Source organism: Pristis pectinata, chromosome 9 (genome assembly GCF_009764475.1).
Source record: "Pristis pectinata isolate sPriPec2 chromosome 9, sPriPec2.1.pri, whole genome shotgun sequence".
NCBI classification, from domain to species: domain Eukaryota; kingdom Metazoa; phylum Chordata; class Chondrichthyes; order Rhinopristiformes; family Pristidae; genus Pristis; species Pristis pectinata.
Window position 1 is genome coordinate 102,087,301 of NC_067413.1, and position 18,609 is coordinate 102,105,909.

At 41.4% G+C, this 18,609-nt stretch overlaps 1 protein-coding gene across 5 annotated transcripts in view; it reads right to left on the reverse strand.

Annotated features, from left to right (window-relative positions):
* smarcc1a (SWI/SNF related, matrix associated, actin dependent regulator of chromatin, subfamily c, member 1a) overlaps positions 1–18,609 on the reverse strand; it is a 123,856-nt gene that overhangs the window by 54,559 nt on the left and 50,688 nt on the right. For 3 of the 5 annotated variants that reach the window (XM_052022931.1, XM_052022932.1, XM_052022929.1), the window contains exons 13-15: positions 13,987–14,024; positions 10,224–10,247; positions 7,659–7,786 (exon numbers count right to left, since the gene is read on the reverse strand). In XM_052022931.1, coding sequence (XP_051878891.1) covers positions 7,659–7,786; positions 10,224–10,247; positions 13,987–14,024 — 190 coding nt within the window. The remainder of the gene's footprint in view (positions 1–7,658; positions 7,787–10,223; positions 10,248–13,986; positions 14,025–18,609) is intronic. The other 2 variants (XM_052022934.1, XM_052022933.1) reach the window with 1 other exon arrangement.

Consider the following 18,609-nt stretch of genomic DNA (forward strand, 5'->3'; position numbering starts at 1 on the left):
ACTCACAGCAAGTTCTCACCCCCTGGCAGACTACAAAGCTTGTCAAAGATAAAGGCAATAGTGCTTAACGCATGTACTGTCTGGCAATTGGATTGCTACCTCGTGTTTGTTGGAAATGGGAAGAAAAAAAAGGCAGAGGAATAAAAAGTACAAAGCAGCACAGTGAGGAAGTAGTGAATGCAAAGTAAGGGAGATGTAAAATTGCACGTGTAGAAATGTTGGGAGCCGACCAAGCCATTTGTTGGACCAGAACATTAATGGATGTCTTTTGTTTGTGGAAATGCTGTAGCAGGCCCAAGTGATGAAACTAGGTGCCCAAATTGTGTCACTTGATTGTACATTCGATGACCAAAGTGAAAATGCAAGTTCTCCGCCAAATTACTGCTCATATTTAATGAGCCAACAGTCTTAAAAAAAACAAATTCAACTACATAAAATTGATGTTAACGTCATGAAGGTGTTATGAATAATTCATTACTGTTGGTTGAGCAGAAGTTCTGAACTAGAGGTTCAATAAATGTCATGAGTCTATAATTCCTTATTCTACAGAACACACCTTTAAGTTAACATTACAATGACCAACATCTGTTCTCGCATCCATTTCTGCTCCGTGCTGAGCACTAAGATAGCTGTCTTGAGGATCAATCCACCAAAAATCTGAGGGAAAACTCCTGGGTCACCATTCCCTGGCTGCAATGACCTTGCCACTGAGAAACCGGAAGACAAAGGCCTACCAGCCATTAACAGTTTCCTCTTTAAACTAGCACTCAGTTTCATGCTCCACCATCCTGCCTGAGCAAACAGGACTTGAATTTGCACTAATTACACCTTTGCATCTATGTCAGTTTTTTGATACAATGATTACAGTGGTGTTACACTTATGAGGTTTCAGTATTGAGCATGAAAAAGGGCACAATGATGGTGCATCAGTTACTGTTGCTGTCTCAAAGCTCCAAGAAGCTGGGCTGAAGCCTGACATTGAGTGCTCCCTGTGCAGAATTTGCCTGTTCCCGTGACTGTGTGGGTTCCTTCCAAGTGCTCCAGTCTCCTTCCTCACCCAAAAACATGCTGGCAAGTTAATTGATCACTGTAAATTACTTTTTTTGTGCAAGTTAATGGCAAAATAAATCAATGGGCACATGTGAGAAAATATGCTGCAGGGGTGCAGGGAATTAAAGAAGGAAATTGAACTAACGGAATTGCTGGCATAAACCTAATGAAACTGTCATCATACAAGCACAAGACTAAGAAATGCTCTATTTAACCAGACCAGTGCTTCATACGCAGATGGGTTGTGATTGGAGCAGCCCTCTTTTTGATTAGTTTAAGTGCTCTATTAGATTTCAACTCAACAGCCTTGAACGATTTAGCATTCCAAAGGCTTTGAGCACAAAACCAGACCTTTTGGGACACTACTTATTGTGTTTTGGAAGTTAAAAACTGAAGGGAGATAGACATGGTCAAAATTAGTTAATACATACATCTCTCCTTACAGCTTTTACTTTTATACAGTCTTTTTTTCCTCTTATAGCATGCTGGGATATTAAACTTGGGTCAATTTCTGGATTTTTGAGCCACAACCATATTTGGACAACTGCCCAGCAACATTATTGCAAAAGCAGTTTGTCATATTTGGTGATGAAGGTATGCAAGTACCTGCAGAGCATAGATAAGTTTGACTTGCAATGAATGCTGTTTGAGAGTCTAAGGTAACCTAACCTTTTGTTGCTGTTTGTCCAGATTAAGGCTTAGTTTGATATCACAAATTTACCAATAAAATTTGATTTTTCCTTTCAGCCAGCAGAATTTACTGTAGGCAGAAATTATTTCACTTAATTCTAAGGGAGCTCAGTGTATGGTGATTAAGTACTTCTTGTTTTGCTGACTGCCAATTAGAAAAAAGTTCTCCAACTGATATTATAGAAATGGTTTAACTCCTTCAAGATATATGGGATGATCACAAATAGAAATCACAAGTTACTGATCAAGTTGCTTAAGCAATTCACATTCGATGACCCTGAAGCTGCCCAACATGTACATGGAACAGAACTACCAATTTAAAGTGAACTTCTCCATGTTCAGGTTGCCATTGTAAGGCACATTAACCTGGTGGTCTTAAATTCTCTTGAGAATTATCTCCTCCCATCCAGAACCAATGTTACTAACTCCAGGCATTTAGTATTTATAAACCTGCAAACAGAAAAAAAAACGACAGCAACTGCAGTAAATAGAAATTTGCCAATCTTTCCCCTGCAAAGAACTATATTTTACCAGTGTCTTCACAATAGTCAATTTCCAGAAGAGGCTATTTTTAATTCAGTGAAGACAAGAAATTAGATAGCCCTCAAAGATGTTCTTTTTCACTTAGTGACATGGCTTGCTCTTATGTCAGTGGAAATACTAGTGTGCTTTTTGCTCATTGGCAGCAGGATTGCTTACTGAAACTCAGTGCTTCTGGCATCACATCCACAGTGGAGTTTGGGAGTCCACTATGCAGGACAATCACAGATGTTAATTGTTGTCCAGCATTTTGCAGCTCAGTTAGCAGGTTATGGCCACAGGACTGTAATCAAGCCAAGCGTTCATGATTTGATTCCTTATGTGCATTCCAAATTCCTTTCTTTAAAAAAAAAGGAACAACTTAGCAGCTGAACTCCACAATTATACTCCACACTCTTGTGCTAAGAACCTACCTGTACAGTTATTGTTTTTACTCAGTACTGTTATTGATTTTTTAACCTGTACTACATCAATGAACTCTGTACTAACTTGATGTAACTGCACTGTGTAATGAATTGACCTGTAAGATCGGTTTGTAAGACAAGTGTCTCACTGTACCTTGGTATCAGTGACAATAATAAACCAATACCAATACCTCCAGGAGTTATCCCGATTAAAAAAAGTCTGAAAAGCCATGTCAGCACAACATCTACCAATGTACAGTTCATGCCCTCGCATGAAACTTTGTCCCTAACATCACAACATGGAATCTGCCCATGCAGGAATGGGATGAAAGACTGGAGATAGTGTTTTCATCTTGTTGCTATCTCCCTGCAAGTTCACAAAGCAATCATAGGCTGAAAGAATACCATAATGAAGAAAGTGACACAGCTTGTAGAGAATTGTCTTAACACCAGACCCAGGTTTAATCCTGACCTCTGGTGTTCGCTCTGTGGAGTTTGCATATTCCTCTTGTGACTATGAAGGTTTCACCCGTGGGCTCAGTTTTCCTCCCTTATCCCAAAGACGTGTGGTTTGGTAAGTTAATTGACCACTGAATTCCCCTGGCATTCAGGTGAGTGATAGATTCTGACAGGAGCTGATGAAAAAGTGGGGAGTATAAAAAGTAACATTAAAATGTATTTTAACATAAAGGATGGTTAATGGTTGGCATGGATTTGGTGGACCATATCCATTTTGTGCTGTCTCCCTCATAACAATACAGCACAGGAACAAGTCCTTCAGCCCATAATGTCTATGCCAACCATAATGCCACTTTAAACTAAGCTCACCTGCCTTATGATCCATTCCCTCCCCCCACCCCCCCCCCCCCAACCGTTCACGCACCTGTCTAAATGCCGCTTAAATATTACTATCGTTTCTGCTTCCACCACTTCCCCAGGCAACATGTTCCAGGCCCCAACCACTCTTATAAAAAAAAACTTGCCTTGGAAATCTCCTTTAAACATTCCCCCTCTCACCTTAAACCTATGCCCTCTGGATATGACATTTCCATCCTGGAAAAAAGATTCTACTATCTATGCCTTTCAATCTTATAAACTTCTGTCTGGTTGCCCTCAGCCTCAGATACTCCAGAGAAAGCAATCCAAGTTTGTCCAACATCTCTTTATAGCTAATTCTCTCTAATTCAGGCAATATCCTGAAGAACCTCTTCTGCAACCTCTCCAAAGCCTCCACATCCTTCCTGTAATGCAGCGAACAGAACTGCACACAGTACTCTAAATGTGCCCCAAAGTTTTATACAGCTGCACCATGACTTCCCAATCTTTAACTCAACACCCAGACTGAAGACTTTATGATTATCTGAACCTGCTGGGTAGCACTCTCTTTCATGCCATCTCATGCAAGAGGCCATACTAACAAAAACACAGATAGTACTTTTTTGTAGGGAGAAATGTGAGTAGTTAAAGCAGGAGTTGCACATGAAAGATTGTGCTCCTTGGTTTGTGGGGATATAGCTGCAGTAAAATACTGGAGAATTCAAGGAAAACAAATGTTTGACTTATTGAACAGGTGTGGTGATGAAGATAGAAACATAGAAAAACCTACAGCACAATTCAGGCCCTTCAGCCCACAAAGCTGTGCTGAACACGTCCCTACCCTAGAAATTACTAGGCTTACCCACAGCCCTCATCTTTTCTCATCTCCATGTACCTATCCAACAGTCTCTTAAAAGACCCTACCATATCCACCTCCACCACCATTGCCGGCAGCCCATCCCACACACTCACCACTCTGAGTAAAAAAAACTTATCCCTGACATCTCCTCTATACCTACCCCCCAGCACCTTAAACCTACGTCCTCTTGTGGCCACCATTTCAGCCCTGGGGAAAAGCCTCTGACTATCCACCCGATCAATGCCTCTCATCATCTTATACACCTCTATCAGGTCCCCCCTCATCCTCCTTCGCTCCAAGGAGAAAAGGCCGAGTTCGCTCAGCCTGCTTTCATAAGGCATGCTCTGCACTCCAGGCAGCATCCTTGTAAATCTCCTCTGCACCCATTCTATGGCTTCCACATCCTTCCTGTAGTGAGGCGACCAGAACTGAGCACAGTACTCCAAGTGGGGTCTGACCAGGGACCTATATAGCTGCAAAAATACCTCCCGGCTCCTAAATTCAATGCCACGATTGATGAAGGACAATACACCATATGCCTTCTTAACCACAGAGTCAACCTGCACAGCAGCTTTGAGCGTCCTATGGACTCAGACCCCAAGATCCCTCTGATCCTCCACACTGCCAAGAGTCCTACCATTAATACTATATTCTGTCATCATATTTGACCTATCAAAATGAACCACTTCACACTTATCTGGGTTGAATTGCATCTGTCACTTCTCAGCCCAACTTTGCATCTTATGTCCCTCTGTAACCTCTGACAGCCCTCCAAACTATCCACAACACATCCAACCTTTGTGTCATCTGCGAACTTACTAACCCATCCCTCCACTTCCTCATCCAGGTTGTTTATAAAAGTTACAAAGAGTAAAGGTCCCAGTACAGATCCCTGAGGTACACCACTGGTCACCGACCTCCATGCAGAATACGGCCCTTCAACAACCACTCTTTGCCTTCTGTGGGCCAGCCAGTTCTGGATCCACACTGCAATGTCCCCTTGGATCCCATGTCTCCTCACCTTCTCCATAAGCCTTGCATGGGGTACCTTACCAAATGCCTTGCTGAAATCCATATACACTACATCTACTGCTCTCCCTTCATCGATGTGTTTAGTCACATCCTCAAAAAATTCAAATCAGGCTCGTAAGGCAGGACCTGCCCTTGACAAAGCCATGTTGACTATTCCTAATCATATTACACCTCTCCAAATGTTCATAAATCCTGCTCCTGGATCTTCTCCATCAGCTTACCAACCACTGAGGTAAGACTCACCGGTCTATAATTTCCTGGGCTATCCCTACTCCCTTTCTTGAATAAGGGAGCAATATCTGCAACCCTCCAATCTTTTGGAACCTCTCCAGTCTCCATCGATGATGCAAAGATCATTGTCAGAGGCTCCGCAATCTCCTCCCTCGCCTCCCACAGCAGCCTGGGGTACATCCCATCTGGCCCCAGCGACTTATCCAACTTGATGCTTTCCAAAAGTTTCAGCACCTCCTCTTTCCTAATATCTACATGCTCAAGCTTTTCAGGCTGCTGCAAGTCCACACTACAATCCCCCAGATCTTCTTCCGTAGTGAATACTGATGTAAAGTATTCATTAAATACCTCCGCTATTTCTTCCTGATCCATACACACTTTCCCACTGCTGCACTTGATAGGCCCTATTCTTTCGCATCTTATCCTCTTGCTCTTCACGTACCTGTAGAATGCCTTGGGGTTTTCCTTAATCCTGCCCACCAAGGCCTTCTCATGTCCCCTACTGGCTCTCCTAATTTCCTTCTTTAGCTCCTTCATGTTAGCCTTATACTCTTCTGGATCTCTAACATTACCTAGCTCTCTGTACCTTTTGTAAGCTTTTCTTTTCCTTTTGACTAGATTTATTATAGCCTTCATACACCACGGTTCCTGTATCCTCTCGTGACTCACCTGTCTCACTGGGACATGCCTATGAACTCCACACAAATATCCCCTGAATATTTGCCACATTTGTTCCATACTTTTCCCTGAGAACATTTGTTCCCAATTTAATCTTCCAATTTCCTGCCTGAGAGCCTCAATTCCCTTTACTCGAACTAAACTCCTTTCTAGTCTGTCTGTTCCTATCTCTCTCCAGTGCTATCATAAAGGAGATAGAATTACGATCACTATCACCAAAATGCTCACCCACTGAGAGGTCTGACACCTGACCAGGTTCATTTCCCAATACCAAATCAAGCACAGCCTCTCTTGTAGGCCTATCTACATATTGTGTCAAGAATCCTTCCTGAACACACTTAAACTCCACCCCATCCAAACCCCTCACTGTCTGGAAACGCCAATCAATGTTTGGGAAATTAAAATCTCCCATCACAATAACTCTTATTCTCACACCTTTCTAGGATCTGCTTCCCTATCTGCTCCTCAATATCCCTGTTACTACTGGGCAACCTATAAAAAAAACACTCAGTAAAGTTATTGACCCTTTCCTGTTCCTAACCTCCACCCACAGAGACTCTGTAGACAGTCCCTCCATGACATCCACCTTTTCTGCAGCCGTGACACTCTCTGGTCAACAGCGCCACTCCCCCACCTCTTTTGTCTCCCTCCATCCTTTCTGAAACATCTAAAACCTGGCACTTGAAGCAACCATTCCAGTCCCTGAGCCATCCAAGTCTCTGTAATGGCCACTACATCGTAACTCCAAGTATTTATCCAAGTTCTAAGCTCATCTGCCTTGTTCACTATACTCCTTGCATTAAAATAGACATCTCAAACCGGTCTGAGCATGTCCCTTCTCTATCACCTGCCTATCCTCCCTCTCATACCTTCTATTAGCTTTCTCTATTTGAGAGCCAAACACCTCTTCCCCAGTCTCTCCAGTTCAGATCCCACCCCCCAACAAATCTAGTTTAAACTCCCCCCAGTAGCCTTCGCAAACCTCCCCGCCAGGATATTGGTCCCCCTGGGATTCAAGTGCAACCCATCCTCTTTGTACAGGTCACACCTGCCCCAATCGAGGCCCCAATGATCCAGATATCTGAATCCCTGCTCCTTACTCCAATCCCTCGGCCACGCATTTAACCTCCTCCTCATTCTATTCCTATACCCACTGTCACTTGGCACAGGCAGTAAGTGAAGATGATGCCTTGAGATAAGTGAGCCAAGGCCAGGTTAAGGGAAACAAACAACAAACAAGTATGGTAGGAGTGATTAACTGAAAGCAATAGCAAAATTGGATAGTAATATAAGAGTGAAAGAAACAAAAGATGGACCAAGAGGAAGTGAAATTTCAAAAATAAAATATTTTTTCTGACCTGTTATAGTCAAACCATGCTGAGTAGCTAGGAATGATAATGTGATGTGTCTGTTCAGTGACATTATCCTCCGTTTGGTCCAAAGGACGTATATGATCTGCTTTAGCACTGGCACTGTCCTCTTCTTCCTAGTGATAATTGACAAATCACTGCTTTCAGTATAATCATCTTACACCAGAGAGACTTGCATTCTGTGCATTGGAGGCGAACAGTTGATAAGAACACTCAATTTGGCAGAAAAGTTAAATATCATAATTGCGAGATATACAAGACAACCAAAACTACTGAAAGAAAAAAAAACTTAATTACAATGGTATTTTATAAAAAAAAATAGATTTTGAAGAGTAGTGACCTCTACAACTAGCTGTGGTGTTGTAGTGTTAGTTTTGGATATTCAATTATGTTCTTAAATCTTGAATAAGGATCTGGAGGGTGGGAGATCAAGGTAGGGGGTAGGAGATTTGAACATTGCAAGGGTAGCAGAAATCTGGAACACACTGCCTGAAGGCAGGTAAATCTCTCAACATTTAAGTACATAGGTGAGCATTTGAAATACCATGGTGTTGAAAGATTCAGGCGAGTGCTGGTAAATGGGGTCAGCATAAATGGTATTTGGTGGCAGGAACAACCCCAAACAATACTTTTCAACCTCCTGGCATATCTTTGTTCCAAGTTATAATATTCCATTCTTGGCAACATCTTTGGAAATCCACTTTGCACCCTTTCCAATCTTTTCTGCTTTGTTGCAGGGTCATTGACTTGAAACATTAACAGTTTCTCTCCACTAATTATGCCTGACCTACGACTACTTGTAGCACTTTTCCATTTTTCCTACGAGGTGGTCACCAGAATTGTATTTGTGTGATTGGAAGAGAATCAATCTGGAACAGGAATCAGTGGTCATTTAATCAGTCCCATTATTCTAACCTACAGGTTTTAAACTTGTAGCCTGCAAGGAAGCTTCCTTCAAGTGCTGATCCTATTTCTATTGTAAATCAATGATTACCTCAGCTTTCACCCCCCTCATTGGCATGGAGTTTCAGCTCATTACCACTCACAGTGTTTAAATAAAGTTCATCCTCACCTCTTGCCAAACCCTTAAATCTGTGCCTCATGTCCTTTGATGATCAGTGAAAGGAAACTACTTCTGTCAACCTGAGCTGAACCAGCCTTCATCCAGTACACCTATACTAAATCTCCCCTTGAGCTTGTTTGCTCCAAGGAGAACAACCTAAGCTTCTCCAATTTTTTTTTAAATCCAAAAGCCAGCGCCCCAAGAACCATTCTGGTAAATCTCCAATTCACGCACTGAAAAACCTTTACATTCTTCCTCAACTGCAAGTAGAAGAATTGGATGCAATTCTCTCATCATGGCCTGATCTAAGTTTTATCAAGATTCAACATGAATTTCTTCTTCCTGCAATGGGAGGGGGGCACAGAGAAAGATAGTGCATTGTAGCTTGACTCATAGCTCCAGTATCCGAGGTTTGATTTTGTCCTCTGGTACTATTTATGCAGAGACTGCACGTTCTCCCCATGATCGCATTGGTTTCCTTCAGTTGCTCTGGTTTCCTGCCACATTCCAATATGCAATAGTTCTTCAGTTATTTGGCTATTGTAAATTACCCCCCATGTAAACAAGTGATACGAAAATCAGGATGGAGTTTATGAGGATAAAAAAAATTGATTACAGAAAAATATGTGGGGAATGAGACTGCTCTGAGACCCAGCAAAGACTCGGACTGAATGGCCCCCTCTTAGGAAATGTGTAATTTACAAAGCCCATGGACCCACACGTTGCTAACTTGCACATGAATCTACAAATCCTTCCACTCCTGCAAATTAAGTGCATCTTGCCTCTCCCTATCCCTTCTGTCAAAATGCATCACCAGACATTTCTGCATTAAATTCAATCTACAACTTGCCTGCCTATTCTGATGCAATTGACTTCTATCAGCCTCACTGTAGCAGTTAGCATAACGCTTTACAGCACCAGCAACCCAGATTCAAATCTGGCCACTGTCTGCAAGGAGTTTGTATGTTCTCCCTGTGTCTGCGTGGGTTTCCTCTGGGTGCTCCAGTTTCCTCCCACATTCCAAAGACAGAGGTTAGGAAGTTGTGGGCATGCTATGTTGGCGCTGGAAGCACGGCGACACTTGTGGACTGCCCCCAGAACACTACGCAAGAAGATGTGTTTCGATGTACATGCGACTAATAAAAATATCTTATCTATTTGCCAGACCTCCCCAAGTTCTGTATTATCTGCAAACCTGAATATTGAGTAAAGTTTCAAAAGCATTTGCATATCAAAACCGTAGTAATCCCAACATGGGAAATTCTGCTCTGTTCTATTTTCCCCATCTAGAAAACCAATTACTTCAACTCACTACTTTGTCCTTTAGATAATTTTTTAAAATACAAGCCAACACTAATCTTTCCATTCCACTAGTCTCATTTTACTGAACCAGCCTTTTATTTGTTGCTTTCTTAAAATTCAAACAGACAACTGCCTGAACCTTCTGTTATTTCATTAACAAGTTTGATTTAGTCAAACAAAAAACAAACCCAAAAATTGCAGATGCCGGATATCTGAAATAAAAAGAAAAATTCTGTGAAGAGTCAGGCCAGGCAGCTTCAGTGAAAATAGAAACAAAATCAACGTTTCAGATAGCAAACATTTCGGCAAAACTCTTTCTACAAAGCTACCTGACCTGCTGAGCTCTTCTAGCATTTTCTCTTTCCAATCAGAACTTAATCTGTAATAGTTCTCGTTATTTAACTGAAATGTTTCAGTTAAATAACCTCAGTTAAGTGCCTGTTAATTTTCCCCCAGATTATCCTTCCTAAAATCTTAGTCACCACTGATATTAAATGAACTGGCCTGCAGTTATTCCTTAGACCCTTTCTTTAACAAGGGATTCACATATCTCTTTCCAATAATTCCCTGTATCCAAAAGTAAAAGTTAACAGGAAACCCTTCCATCACTACCACCCCAAGTTCATTCCTGTAAACTGCATTGCAAGTCTTTGGGCCAGGAAACATACCTGCTCAAAGAATAGCTAGCCTTTCCAATGCATCCTACCATTCAATTTTCACTCCATCCATCATCCCAGCCATCTCTGCAAGTATTTCATCAGCATCTTTTTCCTTAGTAAACACTGATAATTACACATTCATCAAGAACTGTAGTCTTAACACATGTCTCAAATAGGTCTCACATTGCATTTAATTACCCATTTGCTAAGAAATTGGCAAAAGATTTTAGGTTTCCCTTTTGTTAACTCTCATTTTTTTTTTGCCAATCTTGTATTCCTCAACTTCCCTTCTCAATGTTGTATTTAGCCTAGTTTGCTTGAAGTTCACTCCAATGCCTCATACACTAGCTTTTCTTTTCATCATATTCTCTATCTCCCTCATCATCCAAGGAACACTGGCTTTAGTTCAGCAACCTTCCCTCTCATGGCTAGGTGTTAAGCTTGTACCTGTAACACCAACACCTTAAATATCACCCCCTATTTTGTTGCAGCTATTCCTGACCATTGTTAGTTCCATTTTAAACTGGCTGGATACCCCCTCACTCTATGCGAGACACATGTTTAAATGCAATTGAGCTGATTTGTAAGCAGACAACAAAAATTGACAGAGCTGTGGATAGTGAGGAAAGTTACCAAAGGATATAGCAGGATATAGACCAGTTGGAAATATGGACGGAGAATGGTAGATGGAGTTTAATCTGGACAAGTGCAAGGTGTGAACTTTGGGAGGTCAAATGCAAGAGGAAAGCATACAGTAAATGGCAGGACCTTGGTCTATAGCTCTCTGAAAGTGGCAACATATACAGATAGGCTGGTAAAGGTGGTGAATGGCATGCTTGCTTTTAATTGGCCGGGGTGTTGAGTATAAAAGCAGAGAAGTCATGTTGCAGTTGTATTAAACTTTAAGATATATGTATTATCATGTGCAGTTCTGGTCACCATATTACAGGAAGGATGTGGTAGCTTTGGAGAGGGTGCAGAAGAGATTCAACAAGATGTTGCCTGGATCAGAGAGTATTACCTACAAGGAGAGGTTGGACAAACTTGGATTGTGTTCTATGATTGTATCAGACTTCTGATTCTGGAGCAGAAGCCGGGGGGGGCAATCTGATAGAAGTATATAAAATTATGAGAGGCATAGATGGGACAGAGTCTTTCCCCCACAGGGTGGAAATGTCAAGCACTAGAGGGCATAGCTTCAAGGTGAGAGGGGGAAAGTTTAAAGGAGATTTGCGAGGCAAGCTGGCTTGTTTTTATTTTTTTTGTACACAGAGCACAAAGTGCCTGGAATATGCTGCCAAGGAAAGTGATGGAAATGGATATGATAACATTTAAGAGGCACTTAGACAGACACACCAACAGGCAGGGATTAGGAGTGATATAGACCACATCCAGACAGATGGGATTATTTTAAATTGGCATCATGGTCATCACAGACATCATGGGGCAAAGAGCCGGCTCCTGTGCTGTACTGTTTTATGTTCTACTGAAGTTGACTAAATTAAACAGTTATTTTATTTTTGGACCATTCGACCTTGTCTATTATTTATCTAAATCTTGTGATATGAAGATTACTCTTGATACTAGTCCTTTCCCTGAATTCTTAGACTACCTCATTTCCAATTAAGTGATTCAATAATATCTTCTGTCTCCTTGAGCACAGATATACAGTATAGGTCAAAGATGCTCTGAACATTATAGAAACTTCTCTCCCTCCTTTTCATTAGTCTAAAATTAATAATTGGAAGTTTTGTAAAAACAAATTATCATCACAATGTACCTGTTGCATGTCTCCAATATTTTTGTAAGTTTTTTTCTCTATTATGTTCTCATCATTTGGAAGCCTGTAGAATATCCCAGTGTGATCAGCCTTTTTTACTTTTCAGCTCAAACTAAGTGGACTCAGCCCTAGCCCCCTCAAGAATATCCTAGAGAAACAAAGGATTGCAGATGCTGGACTCCAGGTGGAAAACACGATGATGCTGGAAAAACTCAGCAGGGCAGGCAGCATCCATGGAGAAAAGCAGGCAGTCAACGTTTCACGTCGGGACCCTTCTTCAAGAATATCTTCCTCTTTCAATGCTGCATTATTTTCCCTGGTCAGCAGTGTCAGCCCATCACTTTTTTCCTCTCACTTTGTTCAGTGACTTGAATATCAAACCAAAGTCTTCCAAAAATCATATTCTATAAATATTACAAATTGAAGCCAATTTCAGAACAGTTGAAATGATCACTATCACATTCTTTCAAAAGGAGGCCATCAACAATACTAGTTTCTGGATAAGATAGCTGAATGTCCCAGTCCCATTACCAGATCTGAACATGCCCAAGGAGAACCCAGATGTCAAAGGCAAAGCCTTCTGGAGAAGATGCCAGTAAGTGGATATAGAAAAACTCAACTTTGAGAATCACAAGTTCTTCTCATTCCTTATCCAACACCATCTTGAACCATCATCAAAAACTGATTAAGTGTACCTCAGCCCAATAACTGCTTGTGGAGCATGGCTTTGCATTTGAGTACAAGCACCACAGAAAGTGCATTACACTTTGACATTTGAATCTCCTCCTGGTTTTGTTTGTTCTTGGTTTATTTTGGGTCTGGGATTAAGAGAAAGGAGATGAAAAAGCAAGCACAGCTGATGCTGTAGCTAAGGCTATGGAGGAAATTAGCAGCACATGTGCACAGTTCATTGCACATCGACTGCCATCAGAACTGATTTAAACAGTCACCGTGGTTCTGGCTGGTTAATATTGTGACCAAGAGGTGGCTGGTGATTTTGCAACCAGAAGAGGAAAGGAAAATCGTATCATAGACAATGGTAGGAATTTTACATGTTCAGATAGGGAACTAATTTATATTGGAGTATATATTTACAACTTTGTAAAGCGGCCAGAACTGGTCAACTGCCAAGACCATCTGTCAATTTAGATTTGATCAGTATTCAAGGGACATCAAGTTAAACACTGGTCATGCAGGATAATCACAAGATGCCACTTACAAAAGTGAAACACCTCTGAAATAGTCCGATTTCCCTTCTGCAAACTATAAACCAAGGAAGCATGCAATCAAATTTTGATCTGCATTGAGAAAACACAGCAGGTATTGGCTGCCAGATTGTGCAAAATTCTGAGACAGAGTACCTCCCACGAATAGCATTCATTGCAACAGACACCAATGTTGCCAATACAGAATGAGCAGAAAAACAGCTTTCTGAAGCCTGAAAAACAGATTGGTTACCATAGTTACGATTTCCGTACCAGGTGAACAAAATCAGTTTTACATATTAATTACCTTCCCTCCTGCAGATGACGGCTCATCTTCTTGCTCATCTGCAACAACAAGTTTGAGATATTTTAGTCTGCACAGGTGCAACCGAGGCAAGACAGACAAGCAGTCCTATCAAAAAGTGGTTGATAATAAAAAAGGTTAACCCAGATTACCACGCCAGCAAGAATGCTATTACAGCGCCAGCGACCTGGGTTCAATTCCCACTGCTGCCTGCGTCTGTGTGGGTTTCCTCCGGGTGCTCCGGTTTCCTCCCACATCCCAAAGATGTACAGGTTAGGAGCTGTGGGCGTATTATGTTGGCGCTGGAAGAATGCCCCCAGCACATTCCTAGCAACGCAAAGATGTACATTGAAGCAGTGAAATACATGTGACTAATAAATAAATATAATAAATAAATATGCAATAGACACCCAGTAGTTAACTGTGCCCATCTTATTTAACTACTTTACTGTCCATTGTGTTACTAACAGTGGCAAACAAACCATGTTGCTAATGCTAGCGCACAAGATTTACATATTAATTAAATAGTTGTGTTTTATATCCAAAAGATGGCCTTGGAGGGATTCACCCCTGGTGATCACAGTCCAGTGGTTGCTGATTAGTGCATACAACCATATCCTTAACCACCTGTAAAATAATTTCACTGTTCACATCCCAGACTAAAATAATGCAGAGCCAGGCTATTATAATAGATCACTAGAAGTGATATGCAACAAAATTGTGCACAACACCCTCAAATTTATCACTAAATTTCTCCTGAATGTTTACGTCATGGTGTGAACTGCCATTTTTTCCCCCAAGGCTAAGGAGAACTGATTCATGTCAGCTTTGCTCATTAATGAATTTTGAACAATGGCTGGTAGATGAAGTGATTTTCTATATTTTAAAAAGACATTTAGACAGGTTCATGGATAGGAAAGGTTTAGAGGGATATGTGCCAAATGCAGGCAAATGGGACTAGCTCAGGTAGGCAATTTGGTTGGCATGGACGAATTGGGCCAAAGATCCCATTTCCGTGCTGTACAACTGAATAGTTAAGTGAGCTCCAAAGGCAGAAAGACTGTTCTTACTCCCAGAATTCTTGTCCAAATACATCCTCCAGCCCAATCTTCCCAGCTACCACCACTCCCCTTCAAGTCAAGTCATGAACCATTGTTCAATAGAGTAGAATGTGATCTCATTGGTAAATAAATTGGCAAATTAGTTTATTATTGTCACTGGTACTGAGGTACAGTGAAAATCTTTGTTTTGCATGGCATCCATACAGATCAGATCATCACATCAGTGCATTGAAGTAGTACAAGGGAAAAACAATAACAGAATGCAGAATAAAGTGTTACAGTTACAGAGAGTGCAGTGCAGGTAGACAATAAGGTGCAAGGCCACAACGAGGTAGATTGTGAGGTCAAGCCCCAGCTAAATTTTACAGAATCCAACTGGCAAGACTTGCATACTCACTCTTGCCAATAATTGATTTCTGCCTGCATCACAATTACAGATTTAAAACACAATCCCTTCACACTAACCCACTATTCTAACAAGCCATGACAGTTACTCTGGTTTCTATTTTTATGGTAATAGCATGCTCAAAGTGTGCATTAATATTTAAAATGGAAAAGTCAAGTTCAATTTGGATTTGTAAGTAAAACAGCACACTGATGTGCATTATTTTAGGAGACAACACAAGTACCCTGTTTTTGCCAACACCAGGCATCTTGCAGCACAATTCAACAAATAAAATTAGAAGTTACAGTTATTGAAAGTAGGTCATTCAGAAGGCAAGCAGGCAAGTTATTGGTCAATTCCAACAACATAAAAAAGAGAGCAAATGTCTCAGATCCAAGCAATTACTCCCCACCAGTGCCCCCAACACCCTGGTGTTTCTCATTCTAAGCCTTAACACTTGTAAGAAACTTAAGTTGCGCAATTTTGTCAGGATTGGAATTTAGTTTTTGTTTAAACAGAAGTTTAGAATGACAGGTAACAAAGCAGCTGCCTTCCAACCAATCACATTTGATTTATTTACACCTGATGCTTTAGCTCACCCTCCCCATAACTTTTCATAAAACAAGGTTAGCAGCAAAAGACCAGTGATATAAATCTAAATTAAAAATAGAAAATGTACTGTGTAGCAGCTTTCATACTAGAAGCTGCAAGTTCTAATCATCCCACTGGGAAACTAAACTCAACTGAACATGCAAATTGAAAACAGGAGGAAAAGACGACACCAAATGCTGTAAGAAAAATAGCAGCAGTCAGATCACTGCTATTATTCAAGGGAATCACCAACTACACCCAAACTGATCAACAGGCACTTTAATTCCTAAAGACCAAACAAACTGCTTACTTATACAGGACACATAATCCCCCATCTCCCCAAAACCCCTGGAATTCCCTTAACCAAAAGGCTACTACTTCATTCATTGTTAGAGTAAAACACATTCAAAAGCTTCAGTGTTGAATAGTTTGATAACATTCAAATTGTCAACAGTTCAAAGTTTCAGTGAAAACATCGAACATAAAATAATATAGCACAGTATGGGCCCTTCGGTCCATGATGTTGTGCCGAATTACTCCACGATCAATCTAACCCTTGCTTTCTACACAGCCCATAACCCTCCATTTTTCTCACATCCATGTACCTAAGAGTCCTTTAAATGCTCCTATTGTATCAGCCTCTACTACCACCCCTAGCAGTGTGTTCCAGGCACCCACCGTGTAAAAAAAAATGAACTGTGACATCTCCCCTAAACTTTCCTCCACTCATCTGAAATGATGTCCTCTGCCCTGGGAAAAAAATGCTTGCTGTCCATTCTATCTATACCTCCCAATCTTAGCCACCTCCCATCAAGCGTTGCTCAAAAGAGAAAAGGCCTAACTTGCTCAACATTTCCTCACGAGGCATGTTCTCTAAGCCAGGCAGCATCCTGGTAAATCTCCTCTCTAAAGCTTCCACATCCCTCCTATAATGAGGTGACCAGACCTGAAATCAGTACTCTGGTCTAACAAGAGTTTTAGAGCTGCAACATTATCTTGTGGCCCTTGGACTCAATCTCTCGATTAATGAAGGCCAGCATACCATATGCCTTCTTAACCATCCTATCAATTTGCATAGAAACTTTGAGGGATCTATGGACTTGGACACCAAGATCCCTCTGTTCATCCACATTGCTAAGAATCCTGCCTTCACCTTGTACTCTGCCTTCAGGTTTGGTTTTCCAAAGTGCATCACTTCACATTTTTCCAGATTGAACTCCATCTGCCACTTCTCCACCCAACTCTGCACCGTCTATATCACGTTGCAACCTACAACAACCTCTATAGTATGTACAACACCTCCAACCTTTAAGTCATCTGCAAACTTACTAACCCATGCCTCCACTTCCTCATCCAAGTCATTTATAAAAATGATAAAGAGCAGGGGGGTCCCAAAACAGAGCCCTGCAGACCACCACTAGTCATTGACCTCCAGGCAGAATATGTTCCATCGACTACCACCCTCTGCCTTCTGTGGGTAAGCCAATTTCAGATCCATGCAGCCAGGTTTCCATGGATCCCATGCCTCATTAGTTTCTGGATGAGCCTACCATGGGGAACCTTGTCAAACACTTTAATAACGTCCATATATACTACATCCACAGCTCTAACGTCAATTTGTTTTGTCACCTTCTCGAAAAACTCAATTAGGCTCACAAGGCACAACCTGCCCCTCAAAGCCACAATGACCATCCCTAATAAGACTATGTTTCTCCAAAGTCCTGTCCCTAAGAATCCTCTCCAATAGTTTGCCTACCACTGACACAAGACTCATTGGTCTATAATTCCCAGGATTATCCCCATTACCTTTTTTTGAACAATGGAACATTTGCAATCTTCTAATCCTCTGGTACCACTCTTGTGGCCAGGGAGGACAAAAAATCATTGTCAACACCCCAGCAATCTCTTCCCTCACTTCCCATAGTAACCTGGGGTATACCCAATAGAGCCCCAGGGATTTGTCAATCCTAATAATATTTTTTTTTTTAAAAGCAGCTCCAACACTACCTTATTCTTAGCCTCGACATGCTCCAGCACATTCTGTTCAACGCTAAGCTCACATTTGTCAAAATCCCTCTCCATGAAGCAAAGTGTTCATCAAGGACCTCCCCTACCTCCAGACATACGTTTCCCCCTTCATCCCCGGGTGCTCCTACCCTCACTCTAATCATCCTCCTGTTCTTTGCGTATGCAGTGAACAGCTTGGGTTTTCCTTAATTCTACTCACCAAGGCCTTCTCATGTTCCCTTCTAGCTCTCCTAAATCCCTTCTTAAGCTCCATCCTGGCTACCTTATAATTCTGAAAGAACCCCGTCTGATGTTTGCTTCCTAAATCTTAAGTATGCTTCCTTCTTCCTCTTAACTAAATGTTTCACCTCTCTTGTCAACCATGGTTCCTTCACTGTACCATCCTTTCCCTGTTCCAGTGGGACAAATCTATCCAGAACCCCATGCAAGTGATCCCTGAGCAACCTCCACATTTCTGCTGTGCATTTCCAAGAACATCTGTTTTCAATTTACACTCCCAAGTTCCTGCCTGATACAGTCATAATTAGCCCTACCCCAATTAAATCTTTCCCATATCACCTG